Source organism: Cydia amplana, chromosome 10 (genome assembly GCF_948474715.1).
Source record: "Cydia amplana chromosome 10, ilCydAmpl1.1, whole genome shotgun sequence".
In the NCBI taxonomy this organism is placed as follows: domain Eukaryota; kingdom Metazoa; phylum Arthropoda; class Insecta; order Lepidoptera; family Tortricidae; genus Cydia; species Cydia amplana.
Genome location: NC_086078.1, coordinates 5,807,532 through 5,833,299, shown reverse-complemented (window position 1 = coordinate 5,833,299; position 25,768 = coordinate 5,807,532). Strand labels below are relative to the sequence as shown.

At 39.5% G+C, this 25,768-nt stretch overlaps 1 protein-coding gene across 2 annotated transcripts in view; it reads right to left on the bottom strand.

The window, feature by feature from the left end:
- Positions 1 to 25,768, bottom strand: part of LOC134651384 (serum response factor homolog) — a 300,163-nt gene that overhangs the window by 255,229 nt on the left and 19,166 nt on the right. For both annotated transcript variants that reach the window (XM_063506476.1, XM_063506477.1), the window contains exon 2: positions 16,581 to 16,823. In XM_063506476.1, the coding sequence (XP_063362546.1) occupies positions 16,581 to 16,823 (243 nt within the window). The remainder of the gene's footprint in view (positions 1 to 16,580; positions 16,824 to 25,768) is intronic.

The window sequence follows — 25,768 nt, the reverse complement described above, 5'->3', positions numbered from 1 at the left end:
CCACAAAAATTGCATTAAAAGATCTACAATATAAAAACCGGCCAAGTGCGAGTCGGACTCGCGTTCCAAGGGTTATGTACTAATGTACGGAATGTCAGAAAAACCTATTAGAAATGTGCAGTCAAGCGTGAGTCGGAGGTTTTCCTGTCATCTATAGGTAAAGAACTATTATGTGTATTTTTTTCAAACTTTCAGACCCAGTAGTTTCGGAGATAAAGGGGGGGGGGAATGGTCGGACAGACACACAGACGCACGAGTGATCCTATAAGGGTTCCGTTTTTTGCTTTTGAGGTACGGAAGCCTAAAAAGTATTAAGGCAAGATACAAGTTTTCTGTAACGCAAAGCAGTGAGTAAACTTGTTTGATAAAATTGCTATATAATAAACAATCTTAGTATAAACCAACAAGGTTAAGTTATGATAAATAAGGGTGTTTGATGGATATAATATTTTTATTGCATGAACATACTTCAAAATGTAATTCAAACGTTGCGGAAAAACGTTATTAACTTTAATCATTTCCGCAAATCTAAGGTAAAACCGTGGTAAAACGGTATTTCTAATATGTGATTACGTTGATTAATATTTGTAGGCACCTAATTGTTATACCTAGGAAAAGGAAAAACACCTCGAAAATACACTGACTGTTACATATTTTGTTGAAATTTAGTGTGTGTTGAAACTTAGTAAAATATTGTTTCTTATCTCTATTTTCGTTTCATTACGATTATTTCATTGTTTTACCTAAATTTTAAGTATTTTGTCATGATCAAAATGCAATTCTCTTTCATTTTGGAAACATAAAAAAGTAAAATGTTTAATTTTTTTTAAGTGTAGATTGTAAAAATTATTTAAACCAATCCTACGTCGTATTGATACCTGCAATCCTGTAAAAGCACATAAAAACAAAATGCAATCACACGGTTAAAACGTTAGTTCAAAACACCAGTATATATTAGTACCAGCACCGAAAATAAACTGTACATACCTTAAATTTTCTTTCTTCTTTCTTCTGTTCACTTCGATTGGCCAACCTTACACTACTTAACTTTATTTGACCCGAAAACCACGATCGTATCGCCAGTCTAAAATAAGTATTGGCAATACGTGTCGTACGGGGTTCGAGTCAATTTGGGCAATTTTACCCGGAGCCAAAAGAAAGTCGGACGTACCGATACATGAGGGAGGCCCATGTGGCAATTATTGCTTGTTTATGATTGTAATAATATCTCGCATACATACACCGAAAGTAATTACAACGACAGCGACGCAACTTTTGGCTCCAACGCGCCTTAAACTATAAACCGACCGATTCGAAACACCCCCAAAAATTATTAAAAGTAAAGTCGGTGCGAGCGTTTCGTTTCGTCGGATTTATTTATCGATAAAGGCTAAACACTATCGGACACACCCTTTAAAACATCGATATTAATATCGCGGTGTAATTAAAAACGTCAATTCGGATGTTTTACGGCAACGTTGGCAATAAAATGGGAGTGGGGTACGTAGGGTCCGATGGCGGCGGTGGAAATTAAAGTGCGCCAAAATTCCAACGTATGCGGGCACGGCACCTTAGGCCTTTAGGCGTCGTGCTGAATGCGTAGGAATGGTGAGGCACCTTAATCGGGGCCCCTTCTACCGCCGCCCCTGTCTACATTTTGCGCGCGATGCCAACATCCCAGCTCCGAATATTTGAAAATGGAACAGACCGTTATTAACAAAAAGGCTGCCACGCGTACTGGCCTAGCCTCAATAGAACTATGGTCTGATAAATTTGAAATGGTGTCTATGGAGCTAGAATCTTCAGCATAGGACTGCATACGTACCGCACAGCCGAGCGACGTCAGACAGTGCGTGAATCTGGAGGGTACTTAAAACTAACACAATAATTAATACTTTCTTCAAAATTTTTAACATTTTATTCTTTTATAATTTTTTTAATGTCTCACCCGATTTCATCTGTGACATTGTACAACCACATATATAAATTATTCGGAACGATAAAAATAAGTCATCATTAAAAATAGAGTAGATTAAATCTTTTTAAAAAATATTTAAATAGATAAACTTGTATAACATTGCATCTAGTATTAAAATTAGTCTTGCTTATAATTTTAAAGTTTATTGTACATATTTACAGAAACTGTATTAAACAGTAACAATGATCTATCGTCAGGTATAGGTTCTATCACATTGTCTTTAACACTTCGACCGTTGTAAAATCGATCTAAACACAATTGCGTAGAGTTCATATTCGGTGATGCCCGACACTGGTCCCAACTGAGTGACTTATAGTTAAACTAAACTAATTTAACTAGTAATTGACTCTAGTATACAATATCGCAATTTGAAGGCAGTTGTTTCACAACCGTTTTAAAGTATTTTGAGTCGAAACACTTTCAGTACAGGGAGTCTAGCCAAGTGACAATCGTTTATAGAAAACGCCTTCAATAATCTATGAAATGTTATGTAACTTTTTGATGTCATCCTTAACCTCAATACATAAAAAAATCGATTCGCGTTTGTAAATAAAATATTGTCATTTTGGCTAGGGTCCCAGATTTCAGTTTTAGTACGACCTGACGCTTGGTGAAGTACGTGTGGGGAGCGCCACAACCGCTTTCGTGCTTTACAACTTGATCTCTATTTGATTTCGGTAAGGTTTTAGTTTGGCATAATACACAATGCACCTAGCTCATATTTGTATATTGATACGAACGAGATGCGCTGCGAGTAACGGCATAAAAAATCGAAATGAGATCAAATGTATCAAGTAATAATGTTCGAATGAGGTTTTTGGCCATTCTATAGTCTTTTTGCTCTTTATACAACCCCTTTATTTTCAAAAGCTGCGTGTGTCACATTCTAAGGCACTTAGTATAGAGGCAGAATTCTTTCGCCCTTTTATATACCAAAAGGAATAAATATAAATATTATTTTATTTGCCAAATACTGATGAAAATGTACAATGTATACTAGTTTTGAAAACATAAACATTTTCGGGCAAACTGATTATAATCTGCAGAATAAATCGAGAATGTCAACTTTAGGGATGCGAAACACAACTAAATATTGCAGCCGTACTTTTAAAAGGACACGCGTATCCAAAGTATTGAAATATGTCATTCCTCGCGGCGTGAATAATCGCCAACACGTGCCAAAAAACTTAATTTCGCTTTTAAATATATGTTTTCGAATTTACATGCCTTTTGTAATTCTGTCAGAGCCGAACAATATTAACGGCGACTTTGCATGGCTAATTTTGACATTCATGACAACTCAATTTAAAAAATAAGCCCATAAATATGATTTAAGCGTTGCGCAATATATCTTTAAATAGGATTCAATTTCATAATTCTTAATCTTATTAATTACTTGACATTACACCGTTACAATAGTTTTGTCAAGTCTAGCTCTCTAATAATTTGTACAACTATTTTTACAACAACATAAACCTCTTTCAGAGTAATTGCTGGTTAAGTAAGTACTCGAGTTAAGCCTCCATTACAACCTTTTTATTCATATACGCGGGGATGCTGGCCGTAAATAAATAAAGCAAAAAAAATAAATTAATAACCGCTCTCTACATGCAACACCCGATCACACAATCGAACGGACGCTATGCAATTTCAGTTTTGATTGCAAGGCATCGGTTTTTTTTTGTGTTTCACCAAGCACAGCCTTTTTCAGCCAACATTTACTTTAAATGATTGAGAGACAAATTATTTATTTGTAATTACTTTAGCTCGAAATAGTTATTTTCGATACAAGTGCGAAAAAGAGGAAATTCGAAACGAGTGGCGATAAATTAAAACACGACCGAAGGGAGTATTTTAAATCGACACGAGTTGCGAATTACCTATTCGCACGTGTATCGAACAACGTTTTACAGTACATATGGCACTTTAACGTTTCGACATACGCACGAAAAGTGCTATTTTACGCACTAGTGCGGAAAAGTAGCCCCATATGTACTGTAAAAGATCATTGTTCTTACTCAATTAGAGAGACGGCCAACATCCTCGTGCAAATAAAACTTATAAATTCACTTTGTGACCACGATCCGTAATAATACTGAATTCAACAGTCGTTTTCGAATTTAAGTACATTTTTAAGGCACTCCATAGGTAGAAGAGATACTTGTTACTAACACTTATATTAATTTATTGTTATTTATGTTCAATTTGACTAATACAATTGAACGCACTACGACTTGAACACCTTTTGAAAGTTTATATTTAAGGTTGAAACAAACTTTATCACATAGCTTTATTTTAACCTTAAGTCGAAATGTAGCAATCGTAAAATTATATTTGATCAAGTCGTAGACATATTAGCAACTACTCACGTAGCAAAACACACAACATGCTTTCCTTATACTGGATGGATCACAACACAGGTGCACACTGGATAAGTACAGGTATCAATATAGCTAACCTTTTGCATGAATTCTAATACACATTTTCAATGCATATTCAAACAGTAAAAAACGTAAAGTTCTTTATAAAGGACATCGCTAATTTACACGTCTCTACTACGAAATTCAAAGGAATAAATATGTATAATAAATTCCATGCTATATCGGTTCCGCCCTAACGAATTCAGATCTTGACTATACTAACTACAGTATCAAAAATATATATTAAGATTTATGATTAAAAATATTTATAACTTTAGAATTACTTTGAGTAAACAGAGATCACCCACGCAAGCGGAGTCCGAAGTTACAACAGCACCAACACTAGCACCAATAGGAAAATAACTTTATTATGACGTCACCACTGAAAGCTTGCTTCTAATTGGTCAGTTCTATGTCTTTTACTTTTTATTGGCTGTCAGTGGTGGCGTCAAACAGAGTTTCCATTTCGACGTAACTTTAAAATCACTGGAGCGGGGAAAGGAATGATTTGAAATTGGAATTCGTTGCGTTCAGAATTCGTTGTACTTATAAACTATACAGACGATGGCACTTTTATTAATGGCCTGCAACTTAATGAGTAAAATGCATTAGAACAAAAACCTTACATATAACGGGATATGAACATAATGTACAATCGTCGTACTTAATAGGTATTGCTAAGCCTCGCAATCATTTTGGTAAACCGAGTCACGTTCCGTACAATATTTGCGTCCGCCATTTAGCTACTTGCATCTGTATTCCATCAACTATTTATGATAATGACTCCCCGGGCTTCGTTTGATTTAAGAGGATTCGACCTGGATATACCTTTTCAAGAAGTTTATTTGACTTACGAAATTTTATACGTCAAATCGTGCAGCTAAAACAATGTCGGCTCCTGTTACGGCCATACGAATGCTTGATGGCGACAGCTGTGTCGTTTAAGTTAAGTAATTGATTCATTTAAACGGCTTTTACTGATTTATGAATCCCTGTTGCGATGTCCAGCGGATTATTAATATCTTTATTAAGTTTAACGCTCAAAACGCGAATCCAGTTGCTTTTTATTCTTCCGGTGGGTATGATAGAAAAATTTTGGCCATTTATAAAAAAGCAAGCGTATCGTTATCACGGCACTTTATTGGACAATAAAATTAAGGATAATCGTGACTTTTACGAAGTCAAGTGCCGGTGTACCGTTACAACAAAACAAGCAAAAGGAAAGAAGGAGGCGTGCAGAATTAAGTCATAATTTAAGGACGTTGGGCAACGCTTATCGGTGCCTCCTACGGTCTGGTATCTCGCAACACTCACTGACCACACAAAAAACACAATAAAACGAGAAAAATAACAGCAATATTATTTCTCAATTCGCTAAGACTTTAAGGCGAATAACCGTCAAAAACAATTGTTGTGCGCGCAACACTCGCAATTTTTTTTAAATTAAGTTGGTGCGTAGGCGACGCCCGAGCCGCCGTGGGCCGGCGGAAGTGAGAGCGCGTTCGCGTCCTTGTCTAACAACTACAAACACAGGTAAGTAAAAACGGAATAGGAGATAAAGTAATTCCGCAATGTCAGTTGGAACAAGGCTCTTCAGTTTATGACCACTTTCGGATCTGACGTAAACAGAATTCTCAGCATACGCGTTGATACGGGGGCCATCGATTCGTATATTTACTGCCGAATTAAAACGAAATACATACGTATTGAAATTCCATAAACTTCAGGTGTAATTGCTCCGATGAGCCCGATATCCATTATGATGCAATCGAATGAATGTATTTATGAGTTATACCGATCGGATATCGGCTTGGCATCATTGCTACCGTTCGCAATTACAAGGTATAAATAAAACTTTTTATCGTAACTAATTGGAAAGCCATCAATTCAGTATTCAATAAATCATAGCTTCTATCTAAAATTACATTTCCAAATAATTTTATACAGGGGAAATTATAAATTATAGAAAAACTGTTGCCAAAGGTTTGAAAAAGCCAAAGTCTTTATATATGCAGTTTGTTAGATCAAAAGGTATATATTATAATCAAATTTCTCCATTTTTGACCCTATATAACCCTTAGTTCATTTTATGTCAGTTTATACGCTTCTGGCAAATCTATTGAAATACTGTGCTCTGATTGGCGCGGTCGTTACAGTATGGAGTGCGCCGGCGGCGATAAACCGCCTATAACTGTCGCCGCTGTTGCACTAAATATCTAGGCGATGCCGACAGTGTTCGATCGCAGATCATAGCTTGATAGCAACGGTAGCTGAGTGGTTCAGGCTTCGCTGGTCATAAGTTGCAAAACGTATATAGAAATTATAATTTTAGGAAGCTATCGATATAGCACTAAGACTAGAAAGATATAGGCGAAGCTATCAGGATTTTAGTCTTACATAATAACCGATATAAATTCGAACCGCTTCAACTGATCTTACTAAAACGCTTATTAGCTATTTAGAGTCTCACATTTCTGACGTATTAGAAGACAGTTGCAGCATGGTAACTGAGATTCCTTCTGGCTTTTCCTGAATCTTAGTTTTAGGCTGGCGGCTACCACTGCCGACTGCATTCGTATATTTTCATAGCTATCCCAACAGGGGCCTTACCATGATGTCCTTATTGCCATTCTGTTTAGACCCTAAACTGAAATGCTAAAGGACGGAGCTATATAAGTCGCATAACTCCGTCCCATAGCAATTCAGTTTAGATCCTAAACAGAATCGCAATAAGGACATCATGGTTAGGCCCCAGGTCTATGAAAGCTGTTACCAGATCCCTTCCTTGAAGACCGGTCAATGATCAGGCGACCATCCCCACTTCCAAGTTTCAGGTCATAAAAAAGAGTTCGATATATCATAGCGTGATATCGAGCCATAAACACTGGGAAATATACTCGAGTGAGCTTCCTGATAACAATCGAGTGATAAGAAGCGTGACGTGAGCAGGAAGAATACATAACCGTTGCCGGCGTTCGAAACTTGAACGATAACAGTTTCGTGAAGGTTAGGTGCGTTTCCGAATTTCCCAATTTTTTGTACCACTTTGTTGATGAGCATTCAGCCGGATGGTGCGGCTGCCACACCCTATGAGCGCTACTCCAGGGATGTCACATGCACATTTCCAAACATAAAGGAGGCAAGCGAGTATTCGTCTACGCCTGACGGTAAGTAATTACTGTTGCCCATGGATACCTGCAACGCCAGAGGGGTTGCCGGTGTGTTCCCGTTAAGATGGGAGTACACCCTTTTCTTGAAGGTCGTATCGGTACAGAAATACCGCAGGCGACAGTTCATTTTTTTAATAATTTAATGCCAAAACTTCTACAGGGAATTGGTACTAGTACATTCTAACTCCGCAATTCGCGGACGGAAATTCCTCTAAAACCGCACATCAATCCGCTTTTCAGTAGATGATGAAAAATTGTATTTATTGTTAACCTTTTTTGAATTTGTATGTGAACTTAGTCATTGATTTTCAAAATCATAATAAATATAGTATTTAGAGTACTTTGTTTTATAGTACAATCTTTTTTCTGCGAGTCGTAAGTAATATTTAAAAAGAAAATTACGAGTTAAATTTACATTATGAATGGATCAATTACTATGCGCATACGATTTTTTCCGATTATATTAGTGCATTCTATATGATTTTAAAAACAAATTAAACGATAATTAATAACTATATAACAAGTAAACGTTAATTATATGTTACGAGAAAAGCACTTAGCGAGGCTGATAAAGGAATCCAGACACCATAAAAACCGAATTTAAATATTAATTTGTGTTAAATTAACTCTTTCGCAAGTTATTACAAAATGGTATGAAAGTTTTTGAAATCGTTAAATCCTAAATTGGAAAGTGCGGTCTGAAATTCGAATGTAGCCGTCAGATAACGATCATTTAAATCCAGGGCGTGTGTTCGTATCGAATGCGCGAGCGCAAGCGATTCGAGTACTAGGGCGCTAAGCTAGCATCGAATTTCGAAATCTTCATTTCTATCGGTTTGAATATAATAACAAGGAGTTACAAAATTTTTCAACGCCTCCTGTGTGACTTAGAGATCCTTAACATTTTCTGTCGCTTAACTTTTGACAAGCCACTAATGAGAGCATTATGATGGTTGTCTCACGAGCTTAAACCTATGCTATTTTCATCGTTGGCTTCCATTCTTCTCTGGACATACACAAAAGATCCTAATCCCACGGTGAGTTCAGTTGGGCTTGTTTTGTTTACTTGTTGATAATAAATACCTTAAATACTTAGGAGACGTCCAAATCTCAGAAGTAAATAACCGGGCTCATCACACAAATAAAAGCTCTAGCCGGAATTCGAACCCAAGACCACCATTTTCGCAGACCCTACCAACTCACCCACTGATACTCGTTAAACGATCGGAATGATAAAGATTCGGACAATACAGATAATTTATTCATACAGTTCCTGGAATCGCACCAGTGACCATCCGAGAGTTTTCTAGTGAAAACGAACTGGTTCTGCTGATACAGTTTTTTCGCTTGACTTGATAGTTAATGACAGTAATTTGTATAACTGGAGCAGGTTGCAACGAGCCAGCCATTACTTTAACCTGGGCAGTCAACTTAGTTTAATTCTACATTTTTTCTTATTAGCGAAATATTAAAAACTACATAACAAGCAACTTCGCTGTTATGTGAAATGTGCCCGTGACATTAATCGCTGATCCATAGTTTAAACTGTCTGTAATAGACTAAGAACTTTAGAGCGCGCTTTATTTTGCATTTGACGTTTGACGTTCAACCTTCAGCCAAAAAGTACAATATCGTCGATTGGCAATAAACAGCGCCAGCAGATTTCTACTACAATAGCAACTTACAGTCAGCTAATAATAAGTAACAATTTTGTTTGAAAACAGCACATTTTAACGTCGTCTCGTCTACAAGTGTTCCTTAGAACCGGATGCCTCAGCCTAGTCAGCCTGGAATCTATGATACCAGCATCTCGTAGCGCATAACTCCGTTGAATATTTCCTAGCGATCAGCTAGTTTTAAATAAGCTAGCATAATGTATTCCGCACGCGTCTTGCTAACTCGCATCCTATTCAGCTCTGAAAACAAATCCGTCTTTGTGCTCTTGCGCCGATCCATCACAGCTTTTTCTATTGACGAGCTTGCACAAACAAAGCTTTCAAATGCTAATCTTTAGTACGTGCGGGGGATTAGTTCCGGAGATCTCCTACGTGGGAATCTTTCTGGGCACGTAGTGGACATAATTGTGTTTTAGTGGAGCCTAAACGAGGCATTTGTCATTTGAGTGGTCGTGGGATTTCGGCGGTCCTTGTTTCAGTTGCGTTGCACAAAGTAACCAGTCAAGCCACCAAGAGTCCAAAAAATAGGTTGAAGAGCAAGTTAATTTTCTATTACAGCATGTTAAAGGAAGCCAAAAGCTACAACGAACATTAGATCTACGTACCACATTTTATATTATGAATTTAACACACTGCTTTGTACAGCCTTGGCCACGTCGTTCATTTTTATACATGGATCGTCTAATAGCGGAGTGTTTGATATTGTTTTTCAATATTCAGCAAAGATGATGTTGAGCTGTTTCCCAAGGCCTTCTCTAGTTTTCTAAGGCTCTCTTAGAAACTTCCTCTTCTCCATCAGTTTCACTCCTGAAGAAATAATCGTGCCTAGTCACCATTTCTGTTGTTGGTAGAAAGCTATTTTTCGCTTCATCATTTGCAGTTATCTTAAATTTAGGTATTTATGTACTTATGGGGGGATCTTCCTAGTGGCCTGATGCCTTCTTTTCCCTAGAAGCCTTATTGATCGGCTTGTCACAGTATCCTTAGCGCCCCAGCACGCGTCCGTACCTGATCCCGCGCATGATTTATGTATGACCGCTGCGGCTCATTTAACTACATGTATGCCGGAATTATTGTGTTGCACGCAGCGCGCGTATCGCGCAGGCGCGGGGAGAATGCAAAGCGCATAGGCAATACTCAGATTTGAAAAGATTTAAGTACATTAATTTTATAGAGCTAGCTTGAGCCGTTTTGTAATAACGAGACGTTCGGAATTGAGAGTTGCTGTCGATCTTTCTGATGACAATTAACGTTGTATGGAAAGGGATAACTTTGATCGAACTTTTATACTGACCAGCGATTATGGTGTGGAATTCGGAAAAATCGGCATCAATTTTCGTGAATATCTTGGTCGGCTACTTTGTTCGCTTATTTCGTTAGATTCTTGTTATTATATTACAATTATTTTAAAACTTCATAACATAAATCTCAGACAGGAAAAACAATAACCTTTCATAATACTCATGAGGTATTCACAGGAAAACTAATCATATACGACTCGATCTAACGTTTAATTTACAATTATGATAAATAAGGACCTTATGTCCACAGCGGCACGATTCATTATCGTATGGCATATCAATCTGACCCGAGCGGAGATAGAACAAGCCAATCGAGTCCCGGAAACGCCGCAAATAGACTTTCCTGGCCTTTTTCTGAACTGTTCTAGTGTCTTACTTTCAAACGTGCTATGTTAATCATTTGAATGAGCTTTATTAGGGCTTAATTTGCTTCGTAATCAAATTCATTTTACATGTATTCAGTTAAAAGTAGATGATTACAAAGTATTGTTCTGCATGAAACCGACTCATTGACAAGATATAACAGGTGCACATGTACACTATTAGTATTCACCTCGTCAATTCAGTCATACCTATAGTACAGTACAATGCATCTCCATAGCAATTTTAAGTGGCACAACGCAAACAAAGATTCAAATCTAAAGATTGTTGTACACTTGCTAAACGTCCGTTCATCCGTTAGCCATTGTAGCGTACAAACAGCACCGAAAACAGCGAGCAGCGTTCCCACGTAGCTGTCACCGCCAGCTATCGCCGCATCTACTCCAGTGGACAATCGGCCTAACAAAGCCTCGGACCCAATCATTCCCACGCGCTAACGGTAGAGCCTCCACGTTAGTTTGAATTTATAGACCCGACTACGCTGCAGCGCCACCTATCCAACGCTCCTTTAATAGCCAACCTCGAACCCACGACGACAAAACCCCTTTAACAGACGTCAATGGACAATAAAGTGGTGTTATGATAGTAATGGGCCCGCCAAAGCGCATCGCGATGCCGATACAAAAGGATGACGATAAGTTTGGTTTATTTCTTTCGTTGTTTGTTGAACAATGTTCGGATTCATGTCACTTCGAGGGTTGAACTGTGACCTTACAATGAGTTATGATTTTAATGGGAATTTCACGGGCAATTTAGACATATTTTAACTAAGTTTGTACTGATAGGTAATTTCCATTACAATGAAAAGCCCTTGAGATATACACGGATAATTAGTTACCTACACAAAATAGAAGATAAAAGGGTGCTGATTTTGATTTCCGACAAAATTCTACAGACAACTTTAACCATCAAAATCCACATTAAAGAGAAATGCCCCGTACCCCGTTTTCATTACTCCTGAGTCTGAAATAGCAATAATACCTAAGCTTATTTAATGCAGTCAGTCATAGTGCAGGAATCTTCCGCAAGCGTTGCAACATGGTCATATGTGTAACACAATCTCCGAAGTCGGCCGGTGTGACGCGGCGAGCGGTTTTACTCTATTCCTGGCGCGCGCGCGCCTAATTTTAACCATCTGCGTTCTGCGTCTCCCGTCTAGTTTTAGGAAGTGGGCCGACGTATTCGGCGAACCAATCCCGCAGTTTATTATAACTGGCATGCAAAAAATGGATTAAGAATTGAATAATTCACTACGTTATAATTGGATGGAGTCAATGACGCAATCGTCAACTGCCAATCAAGAGATCTATCGCAGATGTTTGTTAAGTGCGCAACTGGAAATATAATCGCGGGCCAATTATCGAAATGACATAGACGTCGGCCATATCCAGCGGACGGCACACTCCAGACTAAATCTATAATGGATGAGGCGCGTCCCGAGCGAGTCCGGTAAACGAGATCGCAAGCGCATACATAACTAAACAAGCTGGACGATCCGAGCGCTTATTCATTAATCTAATGGGATTAGAAGGCGACGGCATTGGGCACCCGGGCCGCGTTCGCCCGCTGGCTCCACCACCGTTTCCGAGACCACGAATAAATTTCAATTAGAGCATCGGCACTTCGCGGAAGGGAGATTCCTCGGGATAGCGTCGCACCTCAGTGCCCGTCGTCTGCATACAAAGGAGCCTCTCAGTTGCAAATCATTAGAATTGCGGTAAGTGAGATGTGAGGGGAATCCTGTGTATGATGCGGCGCGCAGATAATGATGTCGGGGGCTAGATGCGCGCCGCTGCCGGCCTAATGCGAGCGAGCGCCTCCCGCAATCTCGCCGCAGATGCATACGAATGCATGTGTCAAATTGTATCGAGCATGAAGCACAATGTAGAATAATTTCTTACTGGATTTGTGCCACCCGCCGATGTCGATCGGACGCCAATTTGTAAGCGAGGACATAAAGCGTAGTGTAACGAAGCCCCTAAACAACGAAATAAGCGACGCATCAGCGAAATATCTCAGCGGTGACATGCCGCGGCCGGACTTTGCAGTCGCCGACGTAACGAGGGAAGCCGGTGCGCCCATTGTATTTATGCCTTAAACACAATTTATTTATTCGGCAAACATTACGGAGACACAAAATCTTGTCCATAAATACATGTGAAAGCACATATCAAGTATCGGAATGCAAACGGCAAGGCTCGTGTCTGAATTATGCAACAGCGGCTGCGCGGCCGCTGTAATAGTGCACGGAGTGCGCCTCGACGCCTAAAATAATACGCCAGGACGCAACGCACCGGAACGCCCATACTGTTTTAACGATTAATAAAAACATCTGCGCCAAATATTGGTGCTCCGGGATTCTAAATGTGGTACATGTACATACTACGTTTGCATTTATATCGGGAAACTGACCTAAGAGACGTTCGCAGCTTCAGCGCTCGAATCGTTATTACGCATCCGTGCCACGCCTGATCGTTTCACGATGCTTACGTCCGACCGGGTTCCTATCACGACGTCGCCGTATCGTCCTGTGGCCGCACGCTCGCTTAATGGGCTGATCCATTACCTAAATGACGGCGCGAATCGAATTTACGACGGCCATTGCTCTCGCGGAAATTTCACCAAATTGACTCCTCGAGGAATCTCTTCATTTGTCCACCGGCGCGGCGACGTGGCGAGGCGCATGCCATCTCGCGGATTAACGGTGACCATCGATCTCTCGCGGGTGGTCGGCGGGATGTTAATTACAGGGGAGAACCGATCATTTAATGCGAAAATTTGCAAACATTAAATAATTACGAAAAAATCGAAGCAACGGTGCGTTCACGCGTGGAATAATAAATTAATGATCGCACCAGATGCGGCAGGATGCGTCGCGCTAAGAATCCTACAAAAAATTTGGAAATTATAATATGTCAGTGTCCGTGAAAATTAGGTGAAGTTGTAAACAACGGTATAGGTACATAATGAAAGGCAGTGCTTGTACTGACACAATCAAAACAAACTAAAACGGGGATTATAAAACGATAAAAGAAACAACATAGAACAATAGCTTTAGAACAACGTTCATTAAGAGCTGACCGAGGAGCGGTGAAGAAAGCCGACTGAATAATCCTAATCCTTAAACCACACGCGGTGACGATTACAACGCACCTATTAGGCAAATTAGCTTTATTGTTAGTTCGGCGATCGGCTTACAGCCGGACAATTATGTACGAACTTTAGAGCACAATGCGATGAGTCAGCAAATCGTCCCGGCGTTTATCAAAACAATGGTATTGATAAGTTAATAAAGGAGGCGCGAGACGACTAACGAGCGATTACACCGGCGGGATAGACACGCGTACGCGGAATACGTTATAGGCGACGTGAGTCAGCCCTCAGGAGCGCTTATCTAAAAAAGAGAAGGAATTTACGACTCGTGTCGGGATCTCCGCACTCGTTTTTTGATCCGTTTCTAAAATAGAACTGAAGAATTCACCGCGGATTCCACACCGGACTACGTCGAAAGCGAAATCTCGAGTGGCCCAGCGTTACGAAACCGACGCTCGATTAGGGATACGCGGGGGCACTGACCGACTTCTGCACACACCGCTAATTCATGCGCCGGAGCATCTGCATCCTACGACCGCAATATCGCGAGTTTCACGTGCTCGAAACAAACGCCCTCATAGCCGCATGCTGCGAATACGTAAAGCATTATATTTACGAGCGATATGGCAGGTGAAACTGTATCTAGGCGTCCAACTAGACGCGGCTTTTGAATATAAAGAATATATCAAACATGAACACGCCTTCACCCGAGTCACGAATTGAGATGTGGAACGAATAGAACACAAAAACAGAGCGGATAAAGATCTAAAGCGCGGAGCAGTTATCGCTTGGAATCGTAATTACCGCGTGAATATTTCAATCGAATCTGCTTATCGACGCCCCATGAACAATAACGATGGATATCGTCGCGGACGTATTATTTCCGTACGTCAAGAGATGGACCTACCGGGGGAGAGATTTTTATCGACGCGAACGCGAAACGAGTGAATCGACGTAATCGATTTCAACATATCAGAGCTGACAAGCGATATTCGAGGTCGGGGTGAAGGCGCAGTGGGCGCCGGATGGGTTCGAAATTAAAACGGTATGCAAATGAGAGCGGGAATTAATCGTTCGCTGCAATCGATGCGACGCAGCGAGAGCCGCTACTGAGTACAAATCGATGAATAAATAGTGTCCGATTAGCAACACAAGGTGTGTTCGGCGTTAATGGATGAATCGAGCGCTGAATGGCGCTACTACGCCGTATTTGGCCCGTGTTTGAGCTACGCGTTTCATTGATTAACTCTTCGCGGCACATAATGAAAACAGTTACATTAATGATGATTACACCAATATTGTATAAGGTTCAAATTGAATAGCGTCGGCACGAAATGTGAAAGCTACCGGGATACGCCGCTAGGTCAAGTTTGACAGGGGAATTTATAAGAATCACTCGCGGTGTCCGAAAGTAATTTTCAATTAAGTTTCTTGATAATCCGGATCACGAGGGACCGGCGGCGACAGCGCGCTCCCTTGATAATTGGAAACTGTCTCTAGTTACTGACACCACGCTAGAGCGGTGTCGAGAATTTGTCCTGTCCTCAAGTAATTACATAAGAGAAATATTCGGGCGTACCTTCATTGAACGCCGACACATGTAACCGCTTTATTTTTAGAACGCACTTCCTCCAATTTTAAGAATAATCGCGATTATTAAAGCTTTTTTATTGACAATAAATGAAAGGCCGATTCATCGATCATAATGAATCGGTAGTGGCACACCACCGCTCCCATTTCCGATCCAAGGCGTCACAAAACCGAATAAACCGGTCGAGAGCGTTAATTATAATCGGATTTTGAATCTGATTATTTTACTACCGAATATTACTATGCGTTTCGACACCGTTCATCAATTTCGTTGATAGGATTTTTAGGATGATTAATTCAATGAGCGATGCGAGGTCCATTACAGCGTCTAATCGCCTCACGCGAGCTTAAAATGAACATCGGACTCATATTGCCGTGGAATTATTGTTTGTTTTTTGTCAGGATTGAAATCAATCAATCAGTATTGATACAGGCAGCTTTGGCAGCGTCACGATCGGTCCCTTGCCGTAAAATATTTTTCAACAGAAGCGAGAAAGTGTGGCAGCTCATAACTCATTTTACACGTCCGCGACGGGTATCTTGAGATCAGTTGCGACCTGTCAATTACCATCCGCAATCACTTACACCAAGCGCGACATATTCCAGGAATACTTGCATCACTGCACATTGCAATTTCGGTTCCTCTCAAAACAAACTTTAATTATTTACAAATACTCTAATAAAAATTCGCTAATCTAATTAACTTATCAAGAACGTGACTATGACGACGAACTGCAAGTCAATTCGCTAAACTGGGCTTAACAAGAGTGCCATCTGAACTACCGTTGAGGATGATGGGACATGTGGGGGTGTGATAGATGGGCGTGGGAGTAGGGTTGTCCGAGGGAGCCTATAGGGAGGGGGGACGGACAGGGGGGGTGCTGGTGGTACTGCTGTAGTGGCGACGGCGCTAGCCCCGGGTGGTGCTCTATGGGGTACTGGATAGACGACGGGTATGTCAGTTGCCTCACCTTCATGTCCTCGTTATCTACGTTATAGGTGAGCTCGGTTTCCTCGAAGCCGGTGGCGGCCATGCGCTGCTCGCTGGTGGTGGGCGGGTCGGGCGAGTTGAGGCACGTCTGGATGAGCCGCTTGCCCGAGTCCGAGGTGATCATGGGCTGCAGCTTCCGCGTCGCGAACGTGTACACATGCCCCGTTTCTGAGGCCACTAGTAGCATCACTTGTGTGCCCGTCAGGGTTGACAGTTCGTATGCCTGTGAATGGAAAATAAATATTGAATAACTGCATCACATAAATAACGTGAAAAGAAATATCACTATGGTACTAGTGATAGTTCAGTTAGATTTCACTACCATCGACGAACACGTTTACCAAGTATTTTTTTTTAATCAGATTTATCATTGACTGCAAGTACTTCCCGGACGTCACAGTACCAGATACGATAAAGAATTGATGTTACGAGTTGGTTAAATAAAATTTATCTCTCCAACCTGCGAATCTGCATGATTCCATCGTAAAACAAAACTTTCTTCCCGCCCACGTGTGATTACATGTCCGACTCTCGGTCGGCGTCATAAACGCTCAAGGCAAAAACCTAGGGCCCATTCACTATAAAGCCTTTACAGCTTTAACGTCCAGTAGTTAAAGTTACCCTTAAATTTGTGACCTTTCACCTCTCCCACGCGGCTAATTCGTAAGCAAACCTCTGCACGTTTCGGGAGCATATCACTATCTCACGGCACTCTTTGTGTGTGCATGGGGAATTATCACACCCACTGGCGCCCGAACGCCTACACCGCCTCCTAACACAAACATAACCAAATCCTAACACATTCAAAATTCAACCTTAAGCTTCAAGTTTTAAGCGCACTGGGACAGCAAATTGATAAAGAGCAATTTGACACGGACAATTGACAAAACTACGGTAGCTCGACCTTTGATGGTCAAATTGATGTAAACCAGAATGCAAACCTTAGTGCGTGGGCAATACAGGTCTAATCGACAGTGTTTGTTTATTTCTGAACGCAAAGTTATGTTGGTTATAATTCGCTTTTCGATTATGTAATGAACGAGCGTTCGGTCGCCTATCGCCCACTAGTGGAGATGTAGAGATAGCGATCTTTGGTAACCACTCTACTTTGGTCTGGTATACAAGATGGTTTCATTGTTTCTTGGTTCATGTACAATGGTTACAGATGTGTGTTTTAATGCTGTGAAGCATGTGTCAATAGACAATTTGGACTAAGAACTATTGAACTGCCAAAATAATATATTCAGAACCATAGGTCTAAATAAATGGAAACTATGTATATGTATAAGAACCACCGCGGCCACTATTACAAAGTTGCCACTCGTTCATGCATTCGAATTGATTTTAACGAAATCATACATAATAATGTGAAACCACACGGATTGTTGTACATTAAATATGTATTTTTTGCGACAGTGTAATTTTGTGCTGTTTTAACCAGAACTAATATCACTTTACTCTTTATGATTCAAAAGCGTGGGAAGTGCAAAGTGAGAAGTTTTCGACATTTGTTCATGGAGGTCTAAGATCACGGGTCAATCAAATATCAAATTTGATGCGGATGTGAAGCAACATTTGATCAAATGTAAGATAATTCTGTCCATCAATACAGTAACTGCAAATTGGAAAGCCTAAAGACCTTTAATAAGAACTGCAATGTTTCATAAACACCGTTAATATTCCCATTCTACTATATCACTGCAAGATTTATATCTAGAACACCTTAAGACTCTCCAAGGGAATTGGACTTTGGATGAATTTAATAATATCAAGGTTGTGCCTCTGCGTTACATTATCGATAAGCCGCTAATACTTATTTCATAAAAGTCCGCGTTTTAATTAATTTCGTAGTTAAATACCTAAGTAATTATACATTCGTACACGTACAATGCTGCTCAACGTTGAAATCCACCTGCTGGTTACGAGCTGTCCATAATCTAGTAGTAATAAAACACTTTGTTGTACAAAAATCAAGATAAAACAACAAAGCAAATCGTGTAAACAGAGACTTATAGTCTAAGACTACTTTTCCCCCAATTAAAACGCCTGGCATTGTTATATTCGATTTAGATACATAATTAGCTATTATATCACACCTAACTCAGAGCTCTATAAATTGCACACCTTCAATTGGTTTTACAACCCCTTTGTTGCCCATCCACTCTCACACCCACCGCTGAAGAGGGCCAGGCGCTCGGTTAATAATGATAGTATGGCACACTAACTAGAGGGATTTCGTTGCTGTATAAAATAAATTGCATACCTATTTCCGTAGCTAGCTCTCCGTCTATAAGAAGAGGGCATCATTTAAAAGTTCCTAAGCAAGCCAAGTCCTCAGGACAGGGATCGGCAGACCGCGCCACGCAAGCCGCTTGCAGCTCTTTGAGGGTACTTTGGCATATTTTTATTCTCAGAACCGACCTCTCTTGAAACATAAGGACAAGGACCCTTCTGTGATGGAAAGCCACATATATCGCCCGTAAATTTTCAACAAGGTGAGAACACCTCATATCAATACAATTTCGCACATCCTCTTCACCCAATAACCAGCATGTTCAATGATTAATGCATCACATAATTAACTACATTCTACTCCCAAATTTTCATACAACAGCGTTAACTTAAGCCGCGTTGATCGAATATGAATTTTAACGTTTTGTGATAAGGGTTAGAATGCACGTAATGTGTTGATGGGCAGATTTTCGGATTGGCCAACAAATTGACAATTACAAATGCACTTTTAATGAGCAACTTGTGAATGATGAACGAGGAAACGGGTGGAATGCCTGATGCTGGATACGACCCCATTTTTTGAGTAACGATGGGTAAGAAACAATGTAATATTGAATTTATCGTGGTAACCTTTTTATAAAAAGCCGTTTTGTAAAAAAGAAAACTCTTCCTTGTTTGTTAAACATTTTAAATTTTGTTGCTTACTTTTATACAATTTGTCTAAAGTGACGTCTATGCTCTTGATAAAATATAAAAATTGAAACATAATATGTGCAGTAACTATAAATATTTGGCTGGTTGCCAATAAGTTATGATAAGACAAGAAAAGCTACATACAATACCACACTACGTGTATATTACTAATTTATTTCGAAAATCGTTATGTAATAATCTTATCAAAGATTTTGTTTAAGTACATGGATATACAGCTGTAAATCCATAAAAACAAAATCTTTGACAAGATTATTGAGGATATAATATTATGTGAGGATAGCTATCCTTATAGGACTATTTACAGCCAGGTATTGGCCAATACATACAGCCAAGACGTAATACCTAACATAGTGTTTGAAACTGCAAGAAATATGAAGAATGATAAAGACACTTTATTTCAGAGAATCGATTCAAGTTTATCTCGAGTCATCATCAGGTTTACAGTTATAAATGACTTTGTCGAAGTAAAACCAATAATAGGATTAAACATGATTAGCTTTAACCTTCGTTTGACTCCGCCATTGACCCGCGCTAGGGTTGCCAGATTGTAATAAAACAAATAAAAAACACATGGATAGAATTTTTAAAATGTCCGAATGGCAGGCAGAGTTCTTTAGTGACCTTTAGACATCTTTAACGGTCTAGAGCAAATAAAATCTTGCCAGAAATATAATTTTGTCTGATTAATGATTGAAAATACAAGGAATGGGAGGCATTTTTATACCTATAGAATACCTACCAACTAAAATATTTTGTAGAAAAACAAAACAATAGAAAAAATATGTATGAGATTCCGTTTGAAAGCGAAAGAAAGCCAGGACCAGATAATTAGCACCGAGAAAATTAATACGACTTAACGCGCCCAAATACCCGTGTAACAATAATTAAGTAACTTTCTATAATCTTATTACCAAGACATTAATACCAAGTAATATCTGACGTAATCATCCGGTAAGCGAAAATCATATTTACACTAGTAAAGATTGACAGATCGACGATTTATCTAAAGTGCAAAAAACGGCGGATAAACACATAAAGACGCAAAATGACATAAAGGTGTTTGCTTCAAACGGCTTTTAAGACATTTAAGTTAAATGCATCATAATGCTCCAGATTTCCGAAACAAGTTCGGTGTACACACTAGTAGCGGAAACAACCGACTTCACCCGATGCCGAAATTTAAAAAAAACGTCAATCTGTATCTGTCAAAATTAAGTGTCATTACGATCATTCGTGACTACAAATTTAATTATCAACTTATGAATTAAGTAGCGCTGTAAGAGGTTTACATTTAACATGTCAATGTGTAACAGGCGACAGGAAACTGAACGTAACGTTTACGATTCAGGGTGCGAATGGACAAACAAATCGAGTGGATTAAATAGGTGATGTCATCGATGTTAAATCACTGTCTAGACGCGAATGCTGGCTTAATTGTCGCACTATTAGGGCCGGTTGCACCAACAACCGACGAACTGATTAACGCAATTCAACTAGCGTCCCATAGAGAAATTTTAGCGGACTGAATTCTGTTATGACCATAAAATAGATGTCTACAGATACCGCAGTTTATAATATTAAACTTCAAATCTAGAGTGAGAATATCAATATCAAATTTTATTATAAATTCCTTGATTTTGCTACTGTCTTGTAGCCCATCTGCAGACATACTTCTATTCGTAAGTGAAGTTCAATAAATATTGCAAATTTTTATAATAGGAGGGTCAGACGGGGATATAGTATAGCTGACTATACCTACAAGAGAAAATATTATACGCTCAAATGCTAATACGAAATTGTAGATACTAAAATCTAATAAGACAGAAAGGGAGAAAAATTGCTATATGATAAAATTATTGTGTCAAAAACCCCCAAATAGCAACAACCATTAAAATGATAGCAGCCCTGCCATGCTGCGCCTGCACAGGCGATGAAACCGGCACTTTTTGCCGACCACGAGATCAGATACAGAATCCGATGGCACGATAACTAATAGCTCTATAAACAAGATGATCGCCTAGTTAGCGCTGGGAAAACGTGCGACGGATGTATGAAATGCCTGTAGTATGGATGAGTTGGTACAATTAAATGATGTCTAGCATTTTTAAAGCGAGTTAGGTGGGTATAAAAAGTCGAGACATGACAAGGCTAAATGTACGTGTATGTGTGTTAATGGTGTAAAAATGTATTTTCATATAAACTCCATTACGTAAGGGATGGTTAGTAGCAATTGCAAAATAGAAGAAAAAGACAAACATATAATATTCGCCATTTGAGACATTTTTAAATAAGTAGATATATGAATCTTAATTTAGGCATACGACTACGACTCATAGGGAAAATTTCCAAATATGACCAGAACTGTAAGAAAACAATTTCTATTATAAAGATTAAAACAGAAAATTTCTGTTAATAGAGTAATAGTTGCTAGTAAAATATGAATTATTTTTAGAGGAAAACAACTGCGACAGTTAGTCGGATACAGATGAAAAATAAACACTCATTCACTTCATTTCATGAATGAATTTTCAGTTTAAGACAATAGTTCATAGACGAAATTATTAAAACACTGTAAAGCAAAATAAGTGCAGCCATTTTAGCTTAACGGCAAAGATGAGCAATATTGCAAAAGCTAAAATCTACATCATGACCCCCAGCCACGACAATAGACATTATCGGAGATCGTGAGAAACACCGAAAGAAACTAAATTGTGCCTCGTCAAAAAATTAAATATAAAATTCGCGAGGAGAAATTTTAAACGGCTCACTGACAATGAAAAACGCCTGTCAGAGACTTCACACATGAATTACCTCTTATGATTTGCAAAAAGTGTTGATACAAACATTTATTTATGAACATAAATGACCTGATGTTTGTTTTTAGCACCGGTCTTGTCTACTGGAAGTTTATTACCACAGTTTTTGTGTCTGATTTATGGTTTCATTAGATTATTGTGATGTGATCTGTGACTTCGTCCTTCAGTTTTTCCGCGTCCCTAAATGTTGTCAGATATTCACATAATCCTTTTATTGCATCCAAAGACCTTATGTAAGAAACATACATTTCAAAATGCAGGTTCCTGTCACCCACGGTTGAGGTTGTGCGTGGCCTGTCACACCAATCAGTAAGGCAGTTTGTCAATCACAGTATTGTTTGGCTTAACAGCAAAATCTGAAAGCGGAAAACCTTACGAATGATTTTTATTCCACATGCATTGTTTTGTAGGCCGCTACAATGCTGGCCAATTTATTAGTCAACGCCAGAGAATCCGACGAAGGGCGCCAGTGATGTACGCGCTCACAAATTAATGGAAAGCATTTAGGACAAGGCATTACATCGCGACATTTCAGCGGCAAGTGCTACATGCGTTGCAGAAAAAACTAATTGCGACTACAATGAGCACAAAGCCACCGCTTTTCCCACGGCGCATCGCGCGTGCGTACCGATCATTGCGCGCGAGCCCGTCTTTTATTGCCAAAAATTAATGTCCGGTAAGCAGACCTTAATTACAACCCTGGCTTGTTAAACTCAGCCCGTCACACTAACAGTCACCGTTCTGAGAACCCCAAACCAGAAAACGCATAAACGTAATAACCGACTAATAATAATACAATATTAAGAATATGAGGATTCCCGTATCGCCAGCGCCATCAGCGCTTTACGACCTTTTAATGTTATTGGTTAATACAGCCTTTTTACCAGTTTTTTTAACAACTTCATAGTAGCCATCATCATCAGGATGCAGGTATTTTTTATCACATTTAGCGGGCTTCTGTAAATCACAATTAAAGTTGACCGTATCAATATTTTCATTCGCAGCATTAACTGGCAGATGCGCGATAGTAATGCGCATTAAAACTGTACATTTTTTGTTTAACGAGGAGGACATTGTTAAGTATTATAGTTAAGGAAGCCTACGATCTCAGGGAACTGTGTCGAACATTATCCGCCACACATTAGTATCAAGAACTAGTGTCAGATTTACAGAATCACACATCAAAGTAACTTAAAAAAAAACATATGATCTAAACTAACTAAAGAAACAAGAAAACTTAAAAAATCAAACACAAATTACACTTAGACTAAATTTAGCCGATAAAATCGCTCCGCGACCCCCCCGATGCAAAAGTGCCCATCACGCTCGCTGCGTTGCCACGTTGAACCGCGATGGATAACCTTTGCATCAGGAAGAACCCAGAGCGAGGATCCAAACCCCTCTCCCGCATGCGTCTCCCCACCTCCCCCAAAAAGGCCTTGGCCTCAACACACCAGCACCCTGTGGTTTCCACTGCAAGCGGGACAAATAAATAGTTCGCCAGGACCTCATATTTCTCCCGCTTGCGAACTGCAGCCCACTCGGCTGCTGCCCCCGCCGATCTCACGGTACGGCCAATATGCGACGCCGCAAAAGTGCTGACACACGTTGCGTCCCACACTAAACACAACTAGAACTAGTTAACATTCATTATGAGCCCGCTCGGACAAGAATATTAAAATCGTTATTAAAGGATCTCCGTGCGAGCAAATGTTTTAATGTAACCGAGAAACTGGAAGAGTAGCTGGTAGCTGCTGCTACAAGATAAATCATTAATGAGCGTCGGACGATGCTTGGCTCTGTGCGTCTACGTGTAATGGGTCTGAAGCGGGATGGCGTTTATATCATCAAGTCCCTGGTCTATTTAGCTAGTCCACTTTCACTGTAGCCTGAGGTGTCAGTGGTGTTACCTATTATCGCTCAGTGGCGAGACAGTGCAATTCCTATGGAAATGAGCTATGGACTCAGCTGGGTTATGGGACAGGTTGCCGGTGACGGTACAAGGCTAAATGCCCGCCATTAACATTTATTAGTTTTCAGGAAACACCGGTTGCAACAGGATTATGTGTGGCGAATTTAATATGAATCAATTGAGATTTAATTTGAGATAAATTGTCAACGTCATCGTACATCACAATATCTTCATTAAATATAATGGACACGACATTATTAAAACTGAGAGGTATTTCGTAGCATCACGTGACTTCGGAATAGTTAATATTAACAGCGTTATTTTCATATAGATCAAACTTAATCGCTTTAAAACAATTCATTGTCTATCAAACTTCAAACAAGCCCCATTTTTTCTAAAGTTACTCATCACAATTTGCGGTTTGTATTTAGCGTTATCGTTTTCTAAAATCAGAAGAGCGTTGAACCTTTAAGAGCACGTGGTGTATCCGATAAGGGAAGGAAACCCCAAAAACAGGTTATGAGAGGCCAGGTTGCCATATTTGTGAGCCGACTGGATTAGTCGTAAAAGGTTTAAACTGGCCGAGATCGTCTTTTGCCTACCTGAGCGGCCACGTGCCTTTATTTGTTTGCTACGTCACTGCCTCCTTATGGGGGCTCCTTTTGACATTAAGGTCAGCAAGCTCTCTTGAGAATATTACGTAATGTGTACTGTACTTTTATATCAGGGATAGCCGTAGTAGGAATGAAGTCAATTTGCATGATGTAGGTTTAGTGGGATATTTCAATAATTGTATTGAAATATCCCACTAAACCTACATCATGCAAATTGACTTCATCAGATCATTGGATCACTTTGCTTTTCAAACTGAACTGTTTTACTTTTGGTCTAGGTACAACTTTTTTTACTAGATATAAAAAGTATACCTAATTTCTCAGGGATTGAAAACTTTAACAAGATATAGGGTAAAAATATCTGTCATTGTAGCGTAACAGGACAGGAGGCGTAATTTAATTTACATCATTTTATAATAAAACAATGTGTTAATTCTTTTAATTATTACACTCATATTTAATTTCTAGTTACTGATAACCAGAAGAACCATCTGAAAAGCAACGATTGACCTTAATTTTATAGCACCAAGGACAACGGCACCGCGTAAGAATTAAAATGGTCCTTATTGGAATGCGAAGTGGCCACGGTTTCTTATAACGGGCCGAAGTGTCGTCACAAAATCGATTATTTCCACACGTTTCACATGTATGTAATTTAATTAAGAAATCCGCAGCTCACACTTCTGGTTCTCGGTCCGGCTCCAGCAAGTCAATTCTGACTGACATTCAATTATTTGATTGACTTGAAATTTTACATGCACGCGTACTTTAAATGATAATTGACACGAAGGATATGTACAAAATTAAAAACTCGGCAGAGTGCAAAATAAACTGTTTAACGGAATTTTTAAACATGCAAAAATATGAGAGCATCCTCGTG